At 41.5% G+C, this 17,839-nt stretch overlaps 1 protein-coding gene across 2 annotated transcripts in view; it reads right to left on the bottom strand.

Moving 5' to 3' along the window:
• Positions 1 to 17,839, bottom strand: part of RET (ret proto-oncogene) — an 87,963-nt gene that overhangs the window by 36,061 nt on the left and 34,063 nt on the right. For both annotated transcript variants that reach the window (XM_035138105.3, XM_035138104.3), the window contains exons 2-6: positions 7,950 to 8,201; positions 6,896 to 7,186; positions 5,037 to 5,278; positions 3,078 to 3,279; positions 886 to 1,085 (exon numbers count right to left, since the gene is read on the bottom strand). In XM_035138105.3, the coding sequence (XP_034993996.3) occupies positions 886 to 1,085; positions 3,078 to 3,279; positions 5,037 to 5,278; positions 6,896 to 7,186; positions 7,950 to 8,201 (1,187 nt within the window). The remainder of the gene's footprint in view (positions 1 to 885; positions 1,086 to 3,077; positions 3,280 to 5,036; positions 5,279 to 6,895; positions 7,187 to 7,949; positions 8,202 to 17,839) is intronic.

Genomic DNA, 17,839 nt, shown 5'->3' with positions numbered 1-17,839 from the left:
ATTTTAGAACTCATGCATTCATTTCTTTAATAAAAACAAATGAAACAAAGGGCCCTTCATTTCATCATGCCCATTCATTAAAAAATGAATGTACACTCAGCCAGTACTCTGGATCTACTGAAAGACGAACAACATATAGCAGGGTAAATGTGTAGGAAATGAAGGAGCAGTGTGATCTAGCACAGGGTAGGCTGATGGGTGGCAGATACCCATCAATGGAAGTCAGCAGGGAGGGTTCCCCAGTGAGCTTAACCCAGCTGCCATCACTGTAAGACTCTCACATGAGGTGCGCTTAATTTTTGATAATTTCTAAACAACTGGATTTTTTTTTTAAAAAAAGATCAAAATCCCTAATATGAACATTTTCAGACCTTTTGAGTGGCCCTGAAATTGCCTACTATGATGTCGCTTTTCAAGACTCCCTAGAATGTCTATTGAACAGCCCCACACGCCCAAGGTTTGACACACTACAATATTCAACCTAGAGGTTGGTCAACAGAGGGACTGGTTTCTACAACCCTAGAAGTGCAGCAGTGGACAGACTAGAAAACAAGGAAGAATCCCCACACCTTGCACCATCATTGCTGAGAAACTGTATGAGAAGAAAGAGGAATCTCCCTTCTGGAATGAAACTCCCCAGAAATGGCAGGGGACTCTTTGTGCCCTCTTTCCAACCTGAGAGTAAGCACTCCTTAGCAAAACATGCCCTCCCTTGGCACAAGAAACTATACTATTTTTTTTAATTAAATAAAAAAGTTGGAAAGACAACAAAGGACATAATCAACCTCTGAAGGATATTCATTTATATAAACATTTTCTGGCATGAGCCAACGGTATATTCCAACCTGAATTTCCAAATGGAGCAAAAGAGTACACAATCCTTACTTGTGAGAAGTTGGCAGCATTTCTGTTCACTGTGAACTGATATGTCACATTTGAAAACTGGATGCTGATTGGAAGAATGGTGACATTGAAGTGGAGCATCAGGGATTTGTTAGGCCCCTGGTATTCTGTGTCGTTCACAATAACGTCCACCTGGTGGGAGCTGCTTTCAGTAACTGAAATGCTCTTGCCTAACACCAGTCCTGCAGAAACAGAAGACTGGACTCATTAAGTTCGCAATACATAAACACTTCAGGGACATTCTCTCGGGGAAAGAAAAAGGTGGTCAAGAGAGACATCCAGTGGACACAGAAAGCAGGGCAGTGGTTTGGCATGCAGGAATGAAAAAGCCACCCTAAGAGCAGATCGTAGAATCAGCGTGTCATAGAATTGGAAGGGGCCACAAGCATTTTTTAGTCCAACCCCCTGCAATGCAGGAATCTTTTGCCCAAAGAGGGGCTCAAACCCACAACTTTGAGATCAAGAGTCTCAAACTCTACCATGTAGAGCTCATGACAAAAATTGGGCACAGGCATAATGATGTGCAGAGCTCTGTTCCATAAGACAAATCAAAAACCCCACCAAGCATGTGCATCAGGGAGAAACAGAAGAAACAATCTTATTTGGAACAGTTACATGACCCAACATTGGCTCTTCAGCCCTCTTTCAATCATACTTGTCACAGAGGTGTGTCTGGCACCTTTATTATGCAGTTTTCATCAGACATACCTCTTTATTCTGGGCTTGGACCCTTGAGATATATATTTTAGGACCTACCATATTATCTTGATTGCAATTACTTTAAACTGCTTTTAATACAGCGGACCCTTGGGTTACGTTACCTTCGGGTAACATAACTCGGGTTGCAAACGCGGCAAACCCGGAAGTGTATACTTCCAGGTTTCACCACACGCACATGTGCAGAAGTGCTCTATTGCGCCATGCACGTGCACAGAAGTGGCACCTCTAGATGCGGACTTTTTGGGGTGCGTACGGACCCCCAGAATGAATGAAGTTCATATCCGGAGGGTCCCCTGTATTGTATTTTAAAATAACAACAACCTGCAGGAGAATGCAGGTGAAAGGCTCATTTTTGATCTGATAAAGCATGGCTTGTTGGACCAAGACTGTTATGTCTGAACCAGAACAGTTATTATACTTTCATTTAAAGGAAACAGTATTACTATTCATTGCACAGACTGGAATATAATCTGACCATATGCATTTGTACAACCGTTGCAATTAAAAGCTCTTGGTTTCTTGTCACCATATAAATATTGAAAAGGCCAGTTAATTCCATCTCATAAAATTTGAAAATGGTCCAAACCATCTTGAACTTAAAAATTGTTAACTGGTTTATTTTAGGATACAAATCTATATCTTTAGCCCACTAACACAACTGGGAATTATGCCAACAAATGAACTGAACTGAAGGTGCTGAACCTGAACTGTTGAACTGTGAGCACAATGGCATTCCATTGTTGGTTAGGATTTTCAAGCATACCTGGCAAGTTCCCATGGTTGGCCATGAACTTGCATTAGCATATTCTTGCCTTCCATAGTAAAGGGAGTTTATTGTAAGGGATTTAGTTAATAAAAGGCAACCTTGGTTTCTTTGAACATCTCAAAACTGAAACACTTTTCCATGGCAAAATCCAATTGTTGCCCCAATTCTCAAGGGAGGGCCATGTCTGTTGCTGATAATAATCTAATAGCATAGATAAATAATTACAGTGCAGCGCTCAAACAAGTCCTAGTTTGTTGACAAGCATAGGAGATTCTACTTCCACCAATGGTTATTAGTCAGGTCCGTTATCTGTGAAAGGGATAATGTGGAACACTCCACATGTTCTGGACTATGACTCCCATAATTCCTGGCCACTGGCCATTTTGGCTGAATCTGATGGGACTTTTAGTCCAGAATGTCTGGAGGTTACCAGGTTGTCTACCCTGAATTCATGGCTATTCTATACTGCCCCTATTGGCTGAAAGGATTATTGCTACAGCATCAGAATTATTTCTTTAGCACTGGCCACTGGACCACACTGCATTATTATCTCATGACATTCCCTGCCCTCCCGGAAGTCTGATACTATTACTTATTATCTCACATCTCCAGTTTATGATTCAAAAGCTGGATAAGGCAGCAAAATGCAGAACTCCTCCTTTGGGAATAATAACCCACATAAACTTACTGTACTCGTGTCGTGTTCCCCTCACTTGGCTGCCATTTGGGTTGAACAAGATCTCATGGAAGTTGTGCCCCACTTGAAATGTCTCCTTGATCCATGGATCAGATGTACTTATGGTGCCAGTGTACTTCTTCCTGCTACTCTCTATAGGGAAAATAGGGGTGGTGTCTGCATCATAGACAGTTAATTCTGCAATGACGGTGCCCTGTAAAAGAGAATAGGTGGGGGGAAATTGCTTGCAGTCACAATGTATTATTTCTGGCTTGGCACTAGGATGAAAAATATGATGTAAAGTGCTTCAATATGCAACAGATTTACAAGGTCATGATAATTATCCCATTAGAAAAGACCATGTTTTTAGCAGGTACTAGAAAGAGTACAGTAAAGGTGTCTGCTTGATCTCAATAAGCAGGAATCTGGATGACTGGTTTTAGATTCAGACATGCTTCCTCAAACCAACATTGCATGCATGATTAGGCTTGCTGGTGAATAGTTAGCATACAGGTTTTCATTCAGCACTCAGAGTATACGGTGGTCCTTCAATTTAAACTCTCCAGAGCTAGCTGAGGTGGATAAAATGGGGGGGGGATGGTTCTGGCCTGTTGGTGGCAGCAAATATCCAAAAACCGCAAATCCCTCTTAATGAAAAATCTAGCAGCCAAAGAAATAAGTTTCCCAGGAAAGAAACATGCCTATAATTTAAAACTTACGTTTCTCATAATAAATCTGTTGGAACTTTTTAACAAAAATATGAGATTGTATTAAAGGGAGCTCCAACACAATAGCACTTTGGAGTGTCTAAGATTAAAATGGGATAGGGTAGGAGAAGGGACACTCCTAAAATCTTTCCCCCATTGTCCTATATAAAAGGGTTTCAAATTTCTTCATTTATTTAGGATTGGGGCAAGCTACTAGCTCTGACCCTGACTGCTTTATTTATTTAAGAAAACCTACAGCCATAGCATCCTGAACACCCCAAATTACATCTGACTGCTTTATCGCAATACAGCTGGGGGAGAGAGGAAATGTAGTGCAGGAAGGAGAGCCCTTACAACTTATGATGTACATTCACTTGACTATAGACTGAGTGGGACTTAAGCAGGCTAGTTCCCTCCGTCTCCTTCCATTTTCCATTGATATTTCAGCTGACGCCTTCAATATTCAATGGCTCAACTGCCCTCAAACACAGATTTAATTGAGAAGATTCACACACACTGCCTGGAGACTTCCAATTGCTTTAGACATATTTCCACAACCCCAGAGCAGACAATTATGCTGCTAACAGAAAATAATGGAGAAATCCAGGATTTTAACAAAATTGTAATTGGTGGCTGCATCTTCCTCCTCGACCACCAAACAAAAGGAGGACAAGATCTCCTGTAATTTGCATTCAGTGTAATGTGACCCTGGAAGGTCCCTCTCCAGACAATGAGATGAGTTACTCTACTATTTTCTTATCTCAATGACCTCAATGTTCCTTATGTCCTGGAAGCTCACAGGGTCCTTTTGAACATTTATTTTCTATTGGTTTACAGCCTTATATGCTTCTGCCTGTTTTCGAGGTCCTCTAAGTGTGTAAACAGCATTACATTGTGACTCATTGGTATTTGACAACCCAAATTGGCTACTAGAGGGAATTAATGATTAACATCATATTCTGGGAGAATGTTTTGTATTCATGGGTCGCTTTTGGAAGTGCTCCCATGAACACCCTCAAGAAGAAATGTTTCACTGAAAATTTATCCATGTAATTCTTGGGATGGACAAGCAAGATCCATGTTTCCTACCAGGTCTGACGACAGGAAAATTTTACATGGAAACCAACTCTACATTTCCACACGTACATACTCAAAAGAGCCCTTCAAAACATGCAAAAATCGTGGGAGGAAGTGGAAAGGTTGCAAAGGACTCTTAAATCACCAGCAAGTCACAGTAGCACATTACACCATCATGGAGCGTTACCTTTTTCCTGCTGAACTCCACAACTGCATCTGCTGTGTTTGTGTCATTAGGCAAGAAGGGGGGCATGTCATCTTCATCAAAGACAGCTACAAGAAATGGCACCTCCTTGGAAGTTTCCCTGGAACCTTCTGTCACAGTACATTTGGCAATCAGCTCATACTTCTCTCGCTCCTCTCGATCCAGAGGCTGTGCCACGCGGATACTCGCTGTGTCCATGTTGTAAAGAAATGGCACACCTTTGTCTAGAACACAGCAAGAATACTGTCTCATTCCATCACTAACAAAGCAGGAGCTCTTTGCGATACAACCTTGGGGGGGGGGTAAAGGATCCTATGCCAGAAGTAGACAATTCACAATCAGAAACACCCAAACTGCAACTCGAAGTCAAATCCAGTCAATTTGCATGTATGTGTTATTTACAGCATTCTTCAATCTTAGAACTCTTTATAGAGTTCTGGAAATCATGCTGGATATAAAAGACTGGAATTAGGGGTTGAAAGGATTCCCCCTGTTCTATACCTTTATTGTATCTCTGGTTTGCTCTGTCTGGCATTTCATTCCTCCTCATATCATTAGGGAAGACCCCCACCCCCAGGCGATATAGACCCACCACTCCTACTGTCTAGTGTGCCTTTGCCACGGATGAACTGTGGCTCATGATAAAACTTTCAAAGGGTGTTACTTTTTTCTATTAAATTAAGGGGTAGTTATTGTTTCTAATGCTTCATTGTTCTATTTTATATATATTTAACCTTATGCTTATATATCTTTAATGATGGCATAATGATTTTAGCTATGATCTTGTTACCCACTTTGAATATTTTTCAGTAGAAAAGCAAGGGGGAGGGGACTACCTGCAGCCTGTATCAAAGCGGGCATGTTAAATCTTGCAACAGAGTGAAATGAGGGAGATGAAACTTCAGGGAGCAAGAGAAACCTGCAAGGAGATTTACAAGACAGGCTCAGGTAGTTTTTGAGGCAGAGGACTGTTCCTTCCTCCTTATTGGTGGTGCTGAAGGACAGCAGAGAGCAGGTCAAAAATTCGCAGCCAAGGCAAGCCACTACTGTACTGCAGGAAGTGCCTTTGTTCTGTTGCTAGAGTCATTACTTTGAGACATCCCTGCTCCAGTCTTACAAGAAAGAAAATGCGGAAAGGTTCGTTATTCTATTTATCTATTTAAAATGCTTCTTTACCTGCCTTTCCCAGATGGTTAAGGCAGCTCAAAACGTAGGTTACATCATAATCAAGATGAAGGGGAAAACTAGCATTGGTTTGGCTTGGATTTTTAAAATTTGAATCACTGAAAGCCCTTTCCAGAATCCCTTAAACACTTCAGCAAATACCCAGCCACATAAATGTTCCAAGACTTTTGCTGCAATGGTGGGGATGTGAAAATTCTCTTTCAGGACCATCATAATGTGTTAGCCAGAATTCCCATTGATAATTCTTCTTAATATGGAATTTCAACCATCATTGATACAGTGTTACTTAATGCTTTTCTGAAAATAGTGAAATATTCCTAATTAAACAATGAAGGCCATGAAATCTATTGCTTAAGGTTTTTTTAAAATAATAATAATAATAATAATAATAATGGAATTTGCTGAACTATTGCACATATAGGGGGGAAATGGTATAGCTTCTATACCTAATCCAAGTTTCCAAATGTTTTGACCAAGTCATATGTGCCTTCTACCTACCCAAGTGCTCTTGTTCCTTCCAATGCAAACTTTTGCCTAGCTTTCAATACCTTCTCCAGAGGCTCATGGGAGCCGTATTTGGAAGAAAACCCAATGAAATAAAGATTTGTGAAGGCAAACAGGGTCCCTGCTGCCCACTGGACAAGCAGTTGCTTTACCTGCTATCACCTCGTAGGAAATGGTTGCATTCTGGCACTGGTTTTGCAGAGGATATGACTGGAGCTGATGGAATATCCCTGGTGGTTTGTTCTCCTTGATGTGAAAAGAAAGGTCCGTATTGGCAAAGCACAACTGGCTTGGCATCCCAGAACTGCAAGCTGGCATGGTGGAATTGATAACAGAAAGCTTCACCAATACTTTGGTATAAGATTCATGGCATTCCTTCCCTTGGAAAGGCAGGGGTGAGACGAAAACTTGGAGGATCAGCTTCGATACCGAAATTCCTGGAACTATCAGGGAGGAGACAAGAGAAATGGGGGAGATTACAAAGAACCCTCATTTTAGCAATTCACCATCACCTATTGTTCTATACCCACCTAGACAAAGCACCCCAAAGAGCTGCCCACCATGTAGCTCTCAGTGTTCCAGCTGAAATCACAGAATCACAGGATGGTGGAGTTGGAAGGGATCCTGAGGGCCATCTAGTTCAACCCCCTGCAGTAGAGGACTCTTTTGCCCAATGTGGGACTCGAACCCATGACCCTGAGATTAAGAGCCTCATGCTCTACTGTTTGAGCTATTTGGCCTCTCCTTCCCCCAAGTGCCACTGAATCACCTTGCCCTGATAGGAGGGAAGACCTTTCATAGGGTTTTCAGGAACTCCCCCCCCCTTTACAGTCTGTCTTTTCTCTTTTATTAGGGTTTTAATATTTCCATGTATACTGCTTTCTGAGACTGGCCCAAAGAACGACGTAGGGGGAAAAACCAATCTTAAATGAAGAATTGTAATTTTCTGTTAACCACAACAAACAATAATTAAATTTCTTGTTTGTTCTTGTTCCTCTTTCTGTTTGTTCTTGTTCCTCTTTGAGTACCTTCCACTCAATGAAAAAAGTTCTACTGATTTGGTAACAATTCGTATCTGGATAAATTCCACCAGATGGAAATGAAGGTAAACATTCTCTCTCTCTCTCTCTCTCTCTCACACACACACACACACACACACACACACACTAGTGCAATGAGGGCATCTGCTTCATCTGCATGACTTACACAGCATATCAAAGTCCTCCCTATCTAGGCTCTTATTGAGGAAAAGAAGTCCAGTTTTCTCTTGGATTTGAAACCAGAGATTGTCTTTACTTCCAGCTCGCGGGATGTGGAGTTGTGGGCACAGCCAAAAATAGGTATCCTCCTCCTCCGAATCTTTCAAGGCATGGATCTGTAGCAGGGGGGTTCCGCTGGGTTGGTCAAGGTAGACATTCTCATGATATTCCCTCCGGGGAAAGTAGAGGCCAAAGGCAACTGGAAAAGATACAGAAATCTGCTAATTTAAGAGCCTGTAACTTTATTGTTAAAATGGACATTTTAATAAAAATGTATGGGGGTGGAATTGCACATGCTATCTAAATGATAACATTTTAAAAACAGAAGGGGGGAACAAATTAGCTGATCAATCTCAGCTGCCCGTAACTGACCACTTGCCCTCTGGACTCATTTATCCATCCTAAACACCTCCCTTATATTAAACCTTTCTTAATTTTCAAGCAATTTTCCTGTGAGCACTCTTCTTCCAGTGGCTAATGCATGGACCCACACTGTATCAAATCAACACTGACCTATTTGACGTACCTACACTATAGACCTAAACTGATTTAACAGTAATTTCAAAATCATATGCAATAAAACTGCACAGAAAAGGTCAAAATGTTTTTTTTTTTAATCAAGTCTATGCTGAAAGCAACGGATCACTCTCAGTACCATTTTTATTTCCCTTCCTGGTAGTATTAAGCACTTTATTTAATTAGAGCTTAATAAGAACCCATTTCCTACAGTCTCATTCTCAGCAGGCAGCTCTGAAGTGTGGTTCTACATTTCCTTCCCTCAGACAGTTGCCTTTCCACATTGTTCACAAATCTGAACAGGTCTACACTGTTAACGAAGGAGCACTGATAAAGGCAGGTATGGAGCTGTAAAATATGCAACAAAGGAGCCTTGCTTTATGCATTATTTCGCTCAGTCTGAAAGAATCCAGGACCAGGAGTGTGGTCGTCAAAAGCATTGATACCTGAACTCTCAGGTGCTTCTCTGCTTCATATAAAGAGAACAAACTGACAGATATGAAATAATGCAATGCGTTACATCAGGAACTGCGGCACTGCAATCTGACTTGAGCCAACAACACTGCAATTTAAACCTATGCTTGGAAAGCAAGGCCAACAAGATTCGTCCTACTGCCAATGCAATATTCTCTACAAACATATTCTCTAAGGTACTGGGATTCACCCCACCCATGGCAGGGAAAAGTCTTTATCGCCCCACATCAGAGACTCTTGTTAGTCCCATACTCCCTTGTCCTCATCAGTGCTCTTCACTCACCACATTACCTGGGTGTGTGTGTGTGTGTGTGTGTGTGTAAAACACTACTGTGCTGATTCTGAGGTCTTCACACCATTTGTTTTTATTTATTATTAAATTTATACAAGGTTTCAGCTTCTTTGAACTCGTGTTTTTTGCAACCTCTCTCCCTAGCTCCATAGACTAATATGAACATCGTGCGGTATTTGTTTGTCTTTCCCCATAAATTCCCTTTCCCTTCAATGAACACAGATGCCTGATTTTAAGAGTTCTAAGATTGAGGGCACAAGGAGAAGGGGATGACAGAGGATGAGATGGTTGGACAGTGTTCTCGAAGCTACCAACATGAGTTTTAACAAACTGCGGCAGGCAGTAGAAGACAGGAGTGCCTGGCGTGCTCTGGTCCATGGGGTCACAAAGAGTCGGACATGACTAAACAACTAAATAACAACTACAAGAAGAAGAGTTGCTCCTAGTGAGAGTCCTTAATTTCAACATCCCAGACACCCTGAAAATGGTGACATCATCTATGACATTGTGGTGTATGTCAGGTATGGAGAACCTCAGGCCTCTCTATATCTGACCCTCTGAACTCTCCCCATCCTTAACCCCTCTTCCAAGCCCACAACCTTCACTGACCCTGTTTGAGTGCTTTTGTCTGGCTGGAATGCATCTTTGAACTAATGCCTCTCCCTTGCCTGTGTGGAGGACAGAGAGGGTTCGAGAGTGTGTTAAGAACTAGGCTACTGTTCAAAGCTAAGATTTGTGCTTGCTGTTCTGCTCACTTTTGTCTCTGGCCTCACCCAGCACTAGCCTGTGTCCCCCACTCCCCCACCCCCTGGAAAGGAATGAAGCTCTCTGGCTAAAAATAATAATTCCCTATCCCTAGTATACATAGAATTTTAACTATGGTGCCAAGAGACCATTGAAAAGCCAGCAGCTTTTTTGCCTAATAGGCATCTCTTTCAAAAGCAGCTAGCAAAAAACCAGGCTAAAATTTCTTTAGCCACAGCATTCCCTAAATTGGAGCCCACTACTTAAGCTCTTGTCCACATACAAAGCACAGTGTATACTCACTTCTTTCTGAATAGGCAAACACAGGACTGCACTTTTAGCTATCTCTTATTGTTGGACTCGCTTAATCCAAGACCCGACAGAATGCTGTGCATTACAGGTATGCATTTCTATTTGGAAACATTACATAATTCCTTTGAAATATGGTCATGATTCACGAGACCACCGCCAGATCTAGCAATGAATCACTGTAGCACGATTTACGGTTGCCTTTGTGATTTGTTCTAATGTATCATACATTAAACTGATAATCTAGGACAGTAATAAAGGAGGTGAGCATTTATTAATAATTTCTTGCTGAAGGGTCTGACAAGTTGCAAAATGAAAACTAACAGCTCCCAAGAGCTGTTTGCCCTTGTTGTTTTCCACCTTTCCACAATAATCTATTACTGCCATTTTATTTTGCACCTCGCTACTCTGTGGAGTTTTTGTCACAAATCAAACTTAAAAGGCACCCATTTTTTCATGTCTTTAATCAACTAGCAATAGTCAAATGCGAATTTACTTATCACAAGTATGGCTCTACCCATTTCCTGTTGCTACCCCTGTGACATGGATCTCTCCTCAAAATCTAGCTTTCTTGCAAGGGGCCTCTTCCCAGGTCATGCCTCTCATTACCCTTCCTCATACCCTCCCTGAGGGTCCTTGCACTCTAACGACGATGCTTGTGGTTTGAGTGTGTGTAAAGGCTACCCTACTGTAAAAGGGTAATATCATTGTTTCATTCACTTTTGACTCTGGCCCACCACTGGCTTGTGTTGCCCAAAAGGGAATAAAGGTAAAAGGTTAAGGACCCCTGGACGGTTAAGTCCAGGCAAAGGTGACTATGGAGTTGTGGTGCTCATCTCGCTTTCAGGCCAAGGGGGGCCAGCGTTTCTCCACAGACAGCTTTCCAGGTCATGCGGTCAGCATGACTAATCCACTTCTGGCACAACAGAACACCGTGATGGAAACCAGAGCGCACGGAAATGCCATATAACTTCCCGCTGCAGTGGTACCTATTTATCTACTTGCACTGGCCTGTTTTCAAACTGCTAGGTTGGCAGGAGCTGGGACAGAGCAATGGAAGCTCACCCCGTTGCGGAGATTCAAACTGCTGACCTTCTGATCGGCAAGCCCAAGAGGCTCAGTGGTTTAGACCAAAAGGGAATATACAGCCTCAGATTGAAACAAAGTTCCCTATCCCAAGCTTAACCTCTTAATCACTATCCCAAACTGTAACCAAGTGACAAATGTATGCAGCTGCATTTGCCCACATTCACCCATTGGCATCCTCATCTCCCCCCCCCTTCTTCACAGGGTGTCAAAAAAGAGGGCATAGATTTACATGCATTACTTTACATGTACAGGTGCTAATTTAGAAACCATTGCCACAATCTAAATTTCACAGAAGGCAAGCAGATTAATTTCCATTCAGATCGGCACAAATCAATTGCAGTATTCAATTAATTTGCACCCCGTCCCAGATAACCGCAAATTAATGAGGACCTATCCAATTAAGTTACCCCCAATTAATTGCCCACCCGGATACCGCTCCAAAATCATTTCCTCTTCAATTGCTTGCCCCAGTCATCAGTCATCATTACCCTGCTCCATAAATTAAATTCCAAAGAAGTAATAAGGTGCATGGGTGCACGATTCTGTTTGGAGTGGGAGTCTTAACAAAAGACAAGGAGGGTGGGGTTTATGGCTTTAAAAAGCAATTAATACATTGGCCTGCTGTTGCTTGCCTGCTGTGGCACATTGCAAATCAAGTTAATTCCATCCCCAAATCACCTCCTGACCAGCATCTTATGCTGTGTATACCGACTGCAACCCCATATCAAGCCCCGCTTCTTTTCTGTAAAATAAGCATTCATAGAAATAGGGCATCATGAAGTCTCCACCTTCCTCCAAACAGCAGTCAGTAGGGTTGAAGCAGAAGGGCGCTGGGGCAGTGACGGTGGTTTGTTTTTTCACACTTTTTAATATCTAGATATGGGTCTTTACCATGAGTGTCCCTCTGCAAAAAGATGGATTCAAATCAGCTTACAAAAACAAACATTTAAAAAACAAGAGTAAACCAAGCCTGAGGGCTGGGCTTGCTATATTTGTATTGATTTGTAAGCTGTGCATGAAGTTTTCCAGGCTGCCGAGCGGGGTACAAGTGCTCTGAAAAATTAATTACTCAGGGCAAACTAAATTATCATACTTATGTACACAATTTATTTGCATCATTTGTCAATATGAAATATTATAAATAAATAAAACAACACACATAGATGGGAGGTAATTAAATATGAAGCTGAAAGAAAACCTTCATTGGCTGAGTCTATCCCTCTTCAATCATTTGTGTATAAATGAACACTGAGTGAATATTGGCCTGAAATGACAACTTCTCTTAGGAATGTTTATTGATTACCATTTGTTTCTGTTAACTCTGGTGGTTTCAGTTGCCGGGGTGGGGGGAATATTCTTGGTTACAAACTAGGAGGTGAAAGATTTTCCCCTAATTATATACTTTCCACGGTGCAACCAAGGCCTCTTTATGACACTTATTTAAACTACATTTGCAGTATTTTCAGAGAATACCATTTCTATCACAGTATAACAAGTTCCATTTCTTATCCCTAGGATTTCACCACATCTCATTGATAACAGGTTGTGTTATTATATCCTTATTTATTCTGATTGTGAAGGCAGGGCTCTCTCATTTTTTAACACATAGAAAAGATAACGAGGTTACCAGACAAACATGATGCTTGCTATTAATAGCCTAACCCACTATTTGTGGTTAAGTATCATATTTCAGTAATCAATCAGAGCAGTGGTGGAAGAGAGAGTTCTTAAGATGGTTACAGTTATTAATGAAGATTGACAGTTGTTCAATTGCAAATACTTAACTACTTGGACGTTTCACTATCCTAGCATAAAATCATGGAAGGGAGCAGGCATGAGTTGTGGGCTGTCTCTGAAGGGAATCCCAACAAAATAGATTTCATATCTGCTTCCTTGAGCTTATGCAGAAAATGAGTAGCAGAGGGGGTTTTTTGTCTACAAAGCGATGTTCAATCTTCCAAAACACTCCTTTGCACATAGATACAGAATATATATTTACCTTACTCTTGAATATGCTGCCTGTACTGAAATAATTCAACACATATAACTAAGGAGCCTCTTATGAGCATACAAGAAGTTGTTGGCTTCTCTCGTTTGAGAGAGAGAGAGAGAAAATGGAGTATGCCTCCAGGGGTGAAGTCAAAACCACTGTGTTAGCAGCACTGAAGAAAGAACATATGTGAAATCTCGTTTGATACTTATCTCAGCAGCTGGGGAAAAATCGGATGAAAGAGGAAAACATCTTTGTGATTGTAGGGGAAAGATCGGGACTATTATAGACTTTGAGTGACGATTTGGACTTTAGAAAAAGACGGCAGTGGGCAGCTGCGAGGAATCCCCAATTTCTTGAAGCATGGGAACCCCGAAAATTTTAGATGATTTGGCATAACATTCGGTCTGATTGATATGTATTTGTATAATTTGAAATAATGGATGTGATATAATTGTTTTTAATTGGAAAATTAATAAAAATATATTATAAAAAAAGAAGTGACTTCCCCAGGGCACAAGCCTGGGCAATGTGTATGGAGCTCCTGGGCTGCCCAAATAACAAGACCCCCCCCTTGGCCTTGTTGATGTGGTCCAAAGAAAAGCAGAGCAATACTTGTCTGCAGGAGTTGCCGGAAGGAGGGGTTGAAGGGATTCCACTCTGAATTTGTGTAGGATTTATTCCTTACAAGTACTTAATTATGTGTGTCCCCCATTCACAGTAGGGAAGCAAGATTTCACCCGCCCCATTGGTCACCTTTAAGTGGGCAGAGCATCAGAATACAACGTGCACATGTCCTGTTACCAGATTTCAGGAGAGAACTTTAGGTGTAAAAATGATGGTCCAATCCAACAGGAGGGGGAGAAATACTCACACGAAATGGAGGGTGGCTGTGAATGCTCTTCTTGTGTGCAACTCTAATAATATTGTGTTCAACGCCACTTCAAGGGGAGAGAGTAAGAATAGGGCGCTCGATTCAGAAAGGAGGACTTGGTTCAAATCTCCCCCCCCCCCCAGTGATGATGACCAGTACTGAAAAAGATTTGGGCAGACTGCTAGGTTGGTCTCTGACCACTCAAACATGAGCACAGGCCACCACCACCCTTTCCCACAGACATTTGCAATGGGGCAGCCAAAGGCAGAATAAGTGCTCCCAGAAGATGACAATTTGGCATCCCAGAAATAGAAAACTCAGTGTCTACTCCCTGTTACCATAATTCACAGCTACCCCCCCCCCAATAGGGTACAGAGGTCTTCCATCTGTGTTACTTGGTCTCTAATGGGCTCATCCACACAAACAAAAGTCTCCAGTTGACTCTGCATTCAACAAAAGATAATCACATATGAAGTAACAGATCCATCACCTTCACACCTCTCTCTCCAAGTTCGCTGATGACATAGACAGCATTATTACGATGTCACAATTCCATGTAACTGCTAAGCCTCACCTTCATATATGGGGCAAGGGAAGGGCACAGGGCTGGTTGGGGTTAATTTCTCTGCTTCTGTATAGCAGAAAGCATTACAACCATGTATGAACATCTGGTGAGACTTTGGATAACAAGAGGAGGAAGAGAGAGGGGAGGAAAGGAGAAGGAGGACCTGAGAAGCACTGTGTTGGGATTCTCTTTCTACCATTTCAGCCCTAGTCTGAAGTGATTATTTGTATCTTCGTGAATAAATACAACAATACTATCTCCCCCGAGACTTCAAATACCTTATTGGGGAATCTCTCTTAAGTGTGTAACTGACGAGATAATATACGGCACTGCAATTAGTGAAAAAGGAAAAGGAAACACTCTCAAGCATTATCTGCATCTCATTCTTTAATATTAATGCTAACTGTCTGTGAAAGTTGTATTAACAGTAATTCACAGAGAATTACCTGTTGAGCTAAACCATGGGAAGAAGCTGAATCACTTGGTAGCCAGATTGGACTGTAGTGCTGCTTCCTGTCCCTTTCTCTTAGTCAGCAGCAACAGACATCAAATCGTACAAATTAGCTCCTAAGTGCAACACAGTCACTTTGAAATATAAGCTGACTATAGGAATCAAACAAGGGGGTGCCTGCAAAAATATGATGCATGGGATCATGTTGTTCTAATAGGAGCGGGTCAGTGGTGAAATTGAGAAGGGACTGTTAGGTATGCCGTACCAGCCCAAGATTTGAAGGCAGTTTGGGAGTTATCTCAGCAAGTTATACGCTGTAATTTGTTTGTTTTACTTAAAAAAAAACTAGATCGTGTTTGTTGTAAAGGGAGATGGGGCACTCCTTTTTAAAACAAAAATCTAAATATGTTCAGGTAGGCTGCAGGTACTCAACAAGAAAGGTACTCGCTATATGAACAGAGCCTACTACTATTCATTATCAACTTTTATGTATTTTATTTTTTTAAAAAAAAGCATATCCAAAGTTGGTGGGGTATTTGTAATTGGGTTAAAGATGATGTGATAGAGCTGAAAGAGAAAAACAGCCTGCAAGTTCCCACCATCACACAGCCTGCTTAGGCCAACTGAAACAAATACGGCGGTCCAGATCTCCAACTATTTCAATTTCCAACCCTCCTTTAGGCCATTTTTAAAAAACGGGTCTATCTACCAAAGATGGTTCCTACATGAAGATGGTCTCTGGCATGCGCCCTATATCATAAGCTATGCTCAAATGATAGTACTTAGGGCATTGTCTCCCACATTACCTCAGAGCGGTGCCTCACCTTTCAGGAGTGACACTGGTTTCAGAATCATCTGCATTATAGCTACCTCCCATGTGAAACAAGGCACCAGGGGTCTCAGGCAGCCAGGCCCATCAAAAGCATTTTTTAAAATAAAGTTCCAAGGAACTGTCCCTGGAGTGTAGTTATCTGATAGAACACAGCACAGCGAAACATCTGAGCTTAGAAACAAGAGGACTGTGCAGTCCATGAACTTGAGTGACCGAACTCAGGGAACTTCTCTGACCCAAATGAGATAAATCTTAGGCAGAATTCCTAAATATCAGAAGTGGTTAACCTGTGGCTTCTCCAGATTTTCAATTCCCCCCATCTCTGGCTATTAGTCATGTTGGCTTGATAGAGTGATAGAGTCCAACAACATCTGGAAGGCCACAGGTTAGACTCCCCTACTAAATATATTTTCTGGGTGAAACTCAGACTTCCAGGGAGTTTGAAGAGCGCTGCCAGAGTTGTGATTAATGTTCAGCACTTGGACAAAGCATAGGAACACTTTTAAGCATTGCACAATTTTTGTAACACTTCACCAAAGGCCCTTTCTCCTCCCCATCAAACACAAAAATCAAAACTCGCGGAAATTCAGCTCAGCTCTGAGAGCGGAATAAAAAGTGTTTGCACTAACCCACTGCTCACACAAAACTGGCAATACAGGAGGTACTTTTTTCAATCTTTTCTTTATTTTAAAAACGTAGTTGAAACAGTATCATGTCGTTACTCTTTTATATATGAAAAAAAATCAGTGAAAGCCTCTGCTGGCGGCTGAAAACTGCTAAAGAACTGAGCGATAAACATAACTACGCACCTTTCACATGAAAGTGCTTTCATTATGAAGAACTGCTATTCCCTTTTCAAACATTCAATGGGGTTCTGAAGGCACAATTCTGTTTTTCAGTCCACTGATGCAATCAGTTTGTACCACAGGTCTAAAACTGGCATGAGACATCCAACTTTACATTTATCAACAGCAAACATTTTCATGGTGGAAAGAACTCTGTAGAAAAAAGCCATGAATTCCCCATGCCCATGAAGCTGCAGCCAGGATTGATGCTCAGGATCAGACCCTGTCTTAAAAAACCAAGCTTAAACTTCAAAAACGTTGGCTGAGGACCCTGGGCTATCACTCGTATACTTGCCAATAAACAAACAAAAACGCCCTTTGTATAAAGTGCAACAAATTCTGCATTTTTTCATTAATTTGCTCAGAAATATGATTTATGTGCACTGTTCACTATTTAATTACTTTGCTTTCTAGAAGTTCCTTCCTGCTTGTTTGTAAGGAAATAGTCAATTAAGAATCTAATGAATCTTCTCCTGTGACAGAATTAATTTGGGAAGCTGTGACCTCATGTAAAGAGGCATCAAAGCTGGTTAATATGTAACACAGAGACACTCCGTGCAGACTGATGATCATTACATGAAGCATCTTTGATCTGCTGTAGTTTCCAGCAAAACAAGGGAAAACATGTGCTCTGCTCCAGCTCTGGCAAAAAACACTGTACATCGGAAATGTACGGTAATGTTAAGAGCAGACGGTGTTACTAAGATATGGCAAAGATGATGGAATGTAATCCCCGAAGAGGAAAGTACTGCAATTTTCCACCTTTGATTTCAGACACATGGTAAGAACATCACTAGACCTCCAACAACTCAACTTGGAACAAATCAGACATAGCTCAGAGCCCCACATAAATGGA

The sequence above is a fragment of the Zootoca vivipara genome, chromosome 5 (assembly GCF_965207765.1).
Source record: "Zootoca vivipara chromosome 5, rZooViv2.hap1.1, whole genome shotgun sequence".
Taxonomy (NCBI): Eukaryota; Metazoa; Chordata; class Lepidosauria; order Squamata; family Lacertidae; genus Zootoca; species Zootoca vivipara.
The sequence above is the reverse complement of the archived record's forward strand: the minus strand, read 5'-3'. Positions and strand labels throughout refer to the sequence as shown.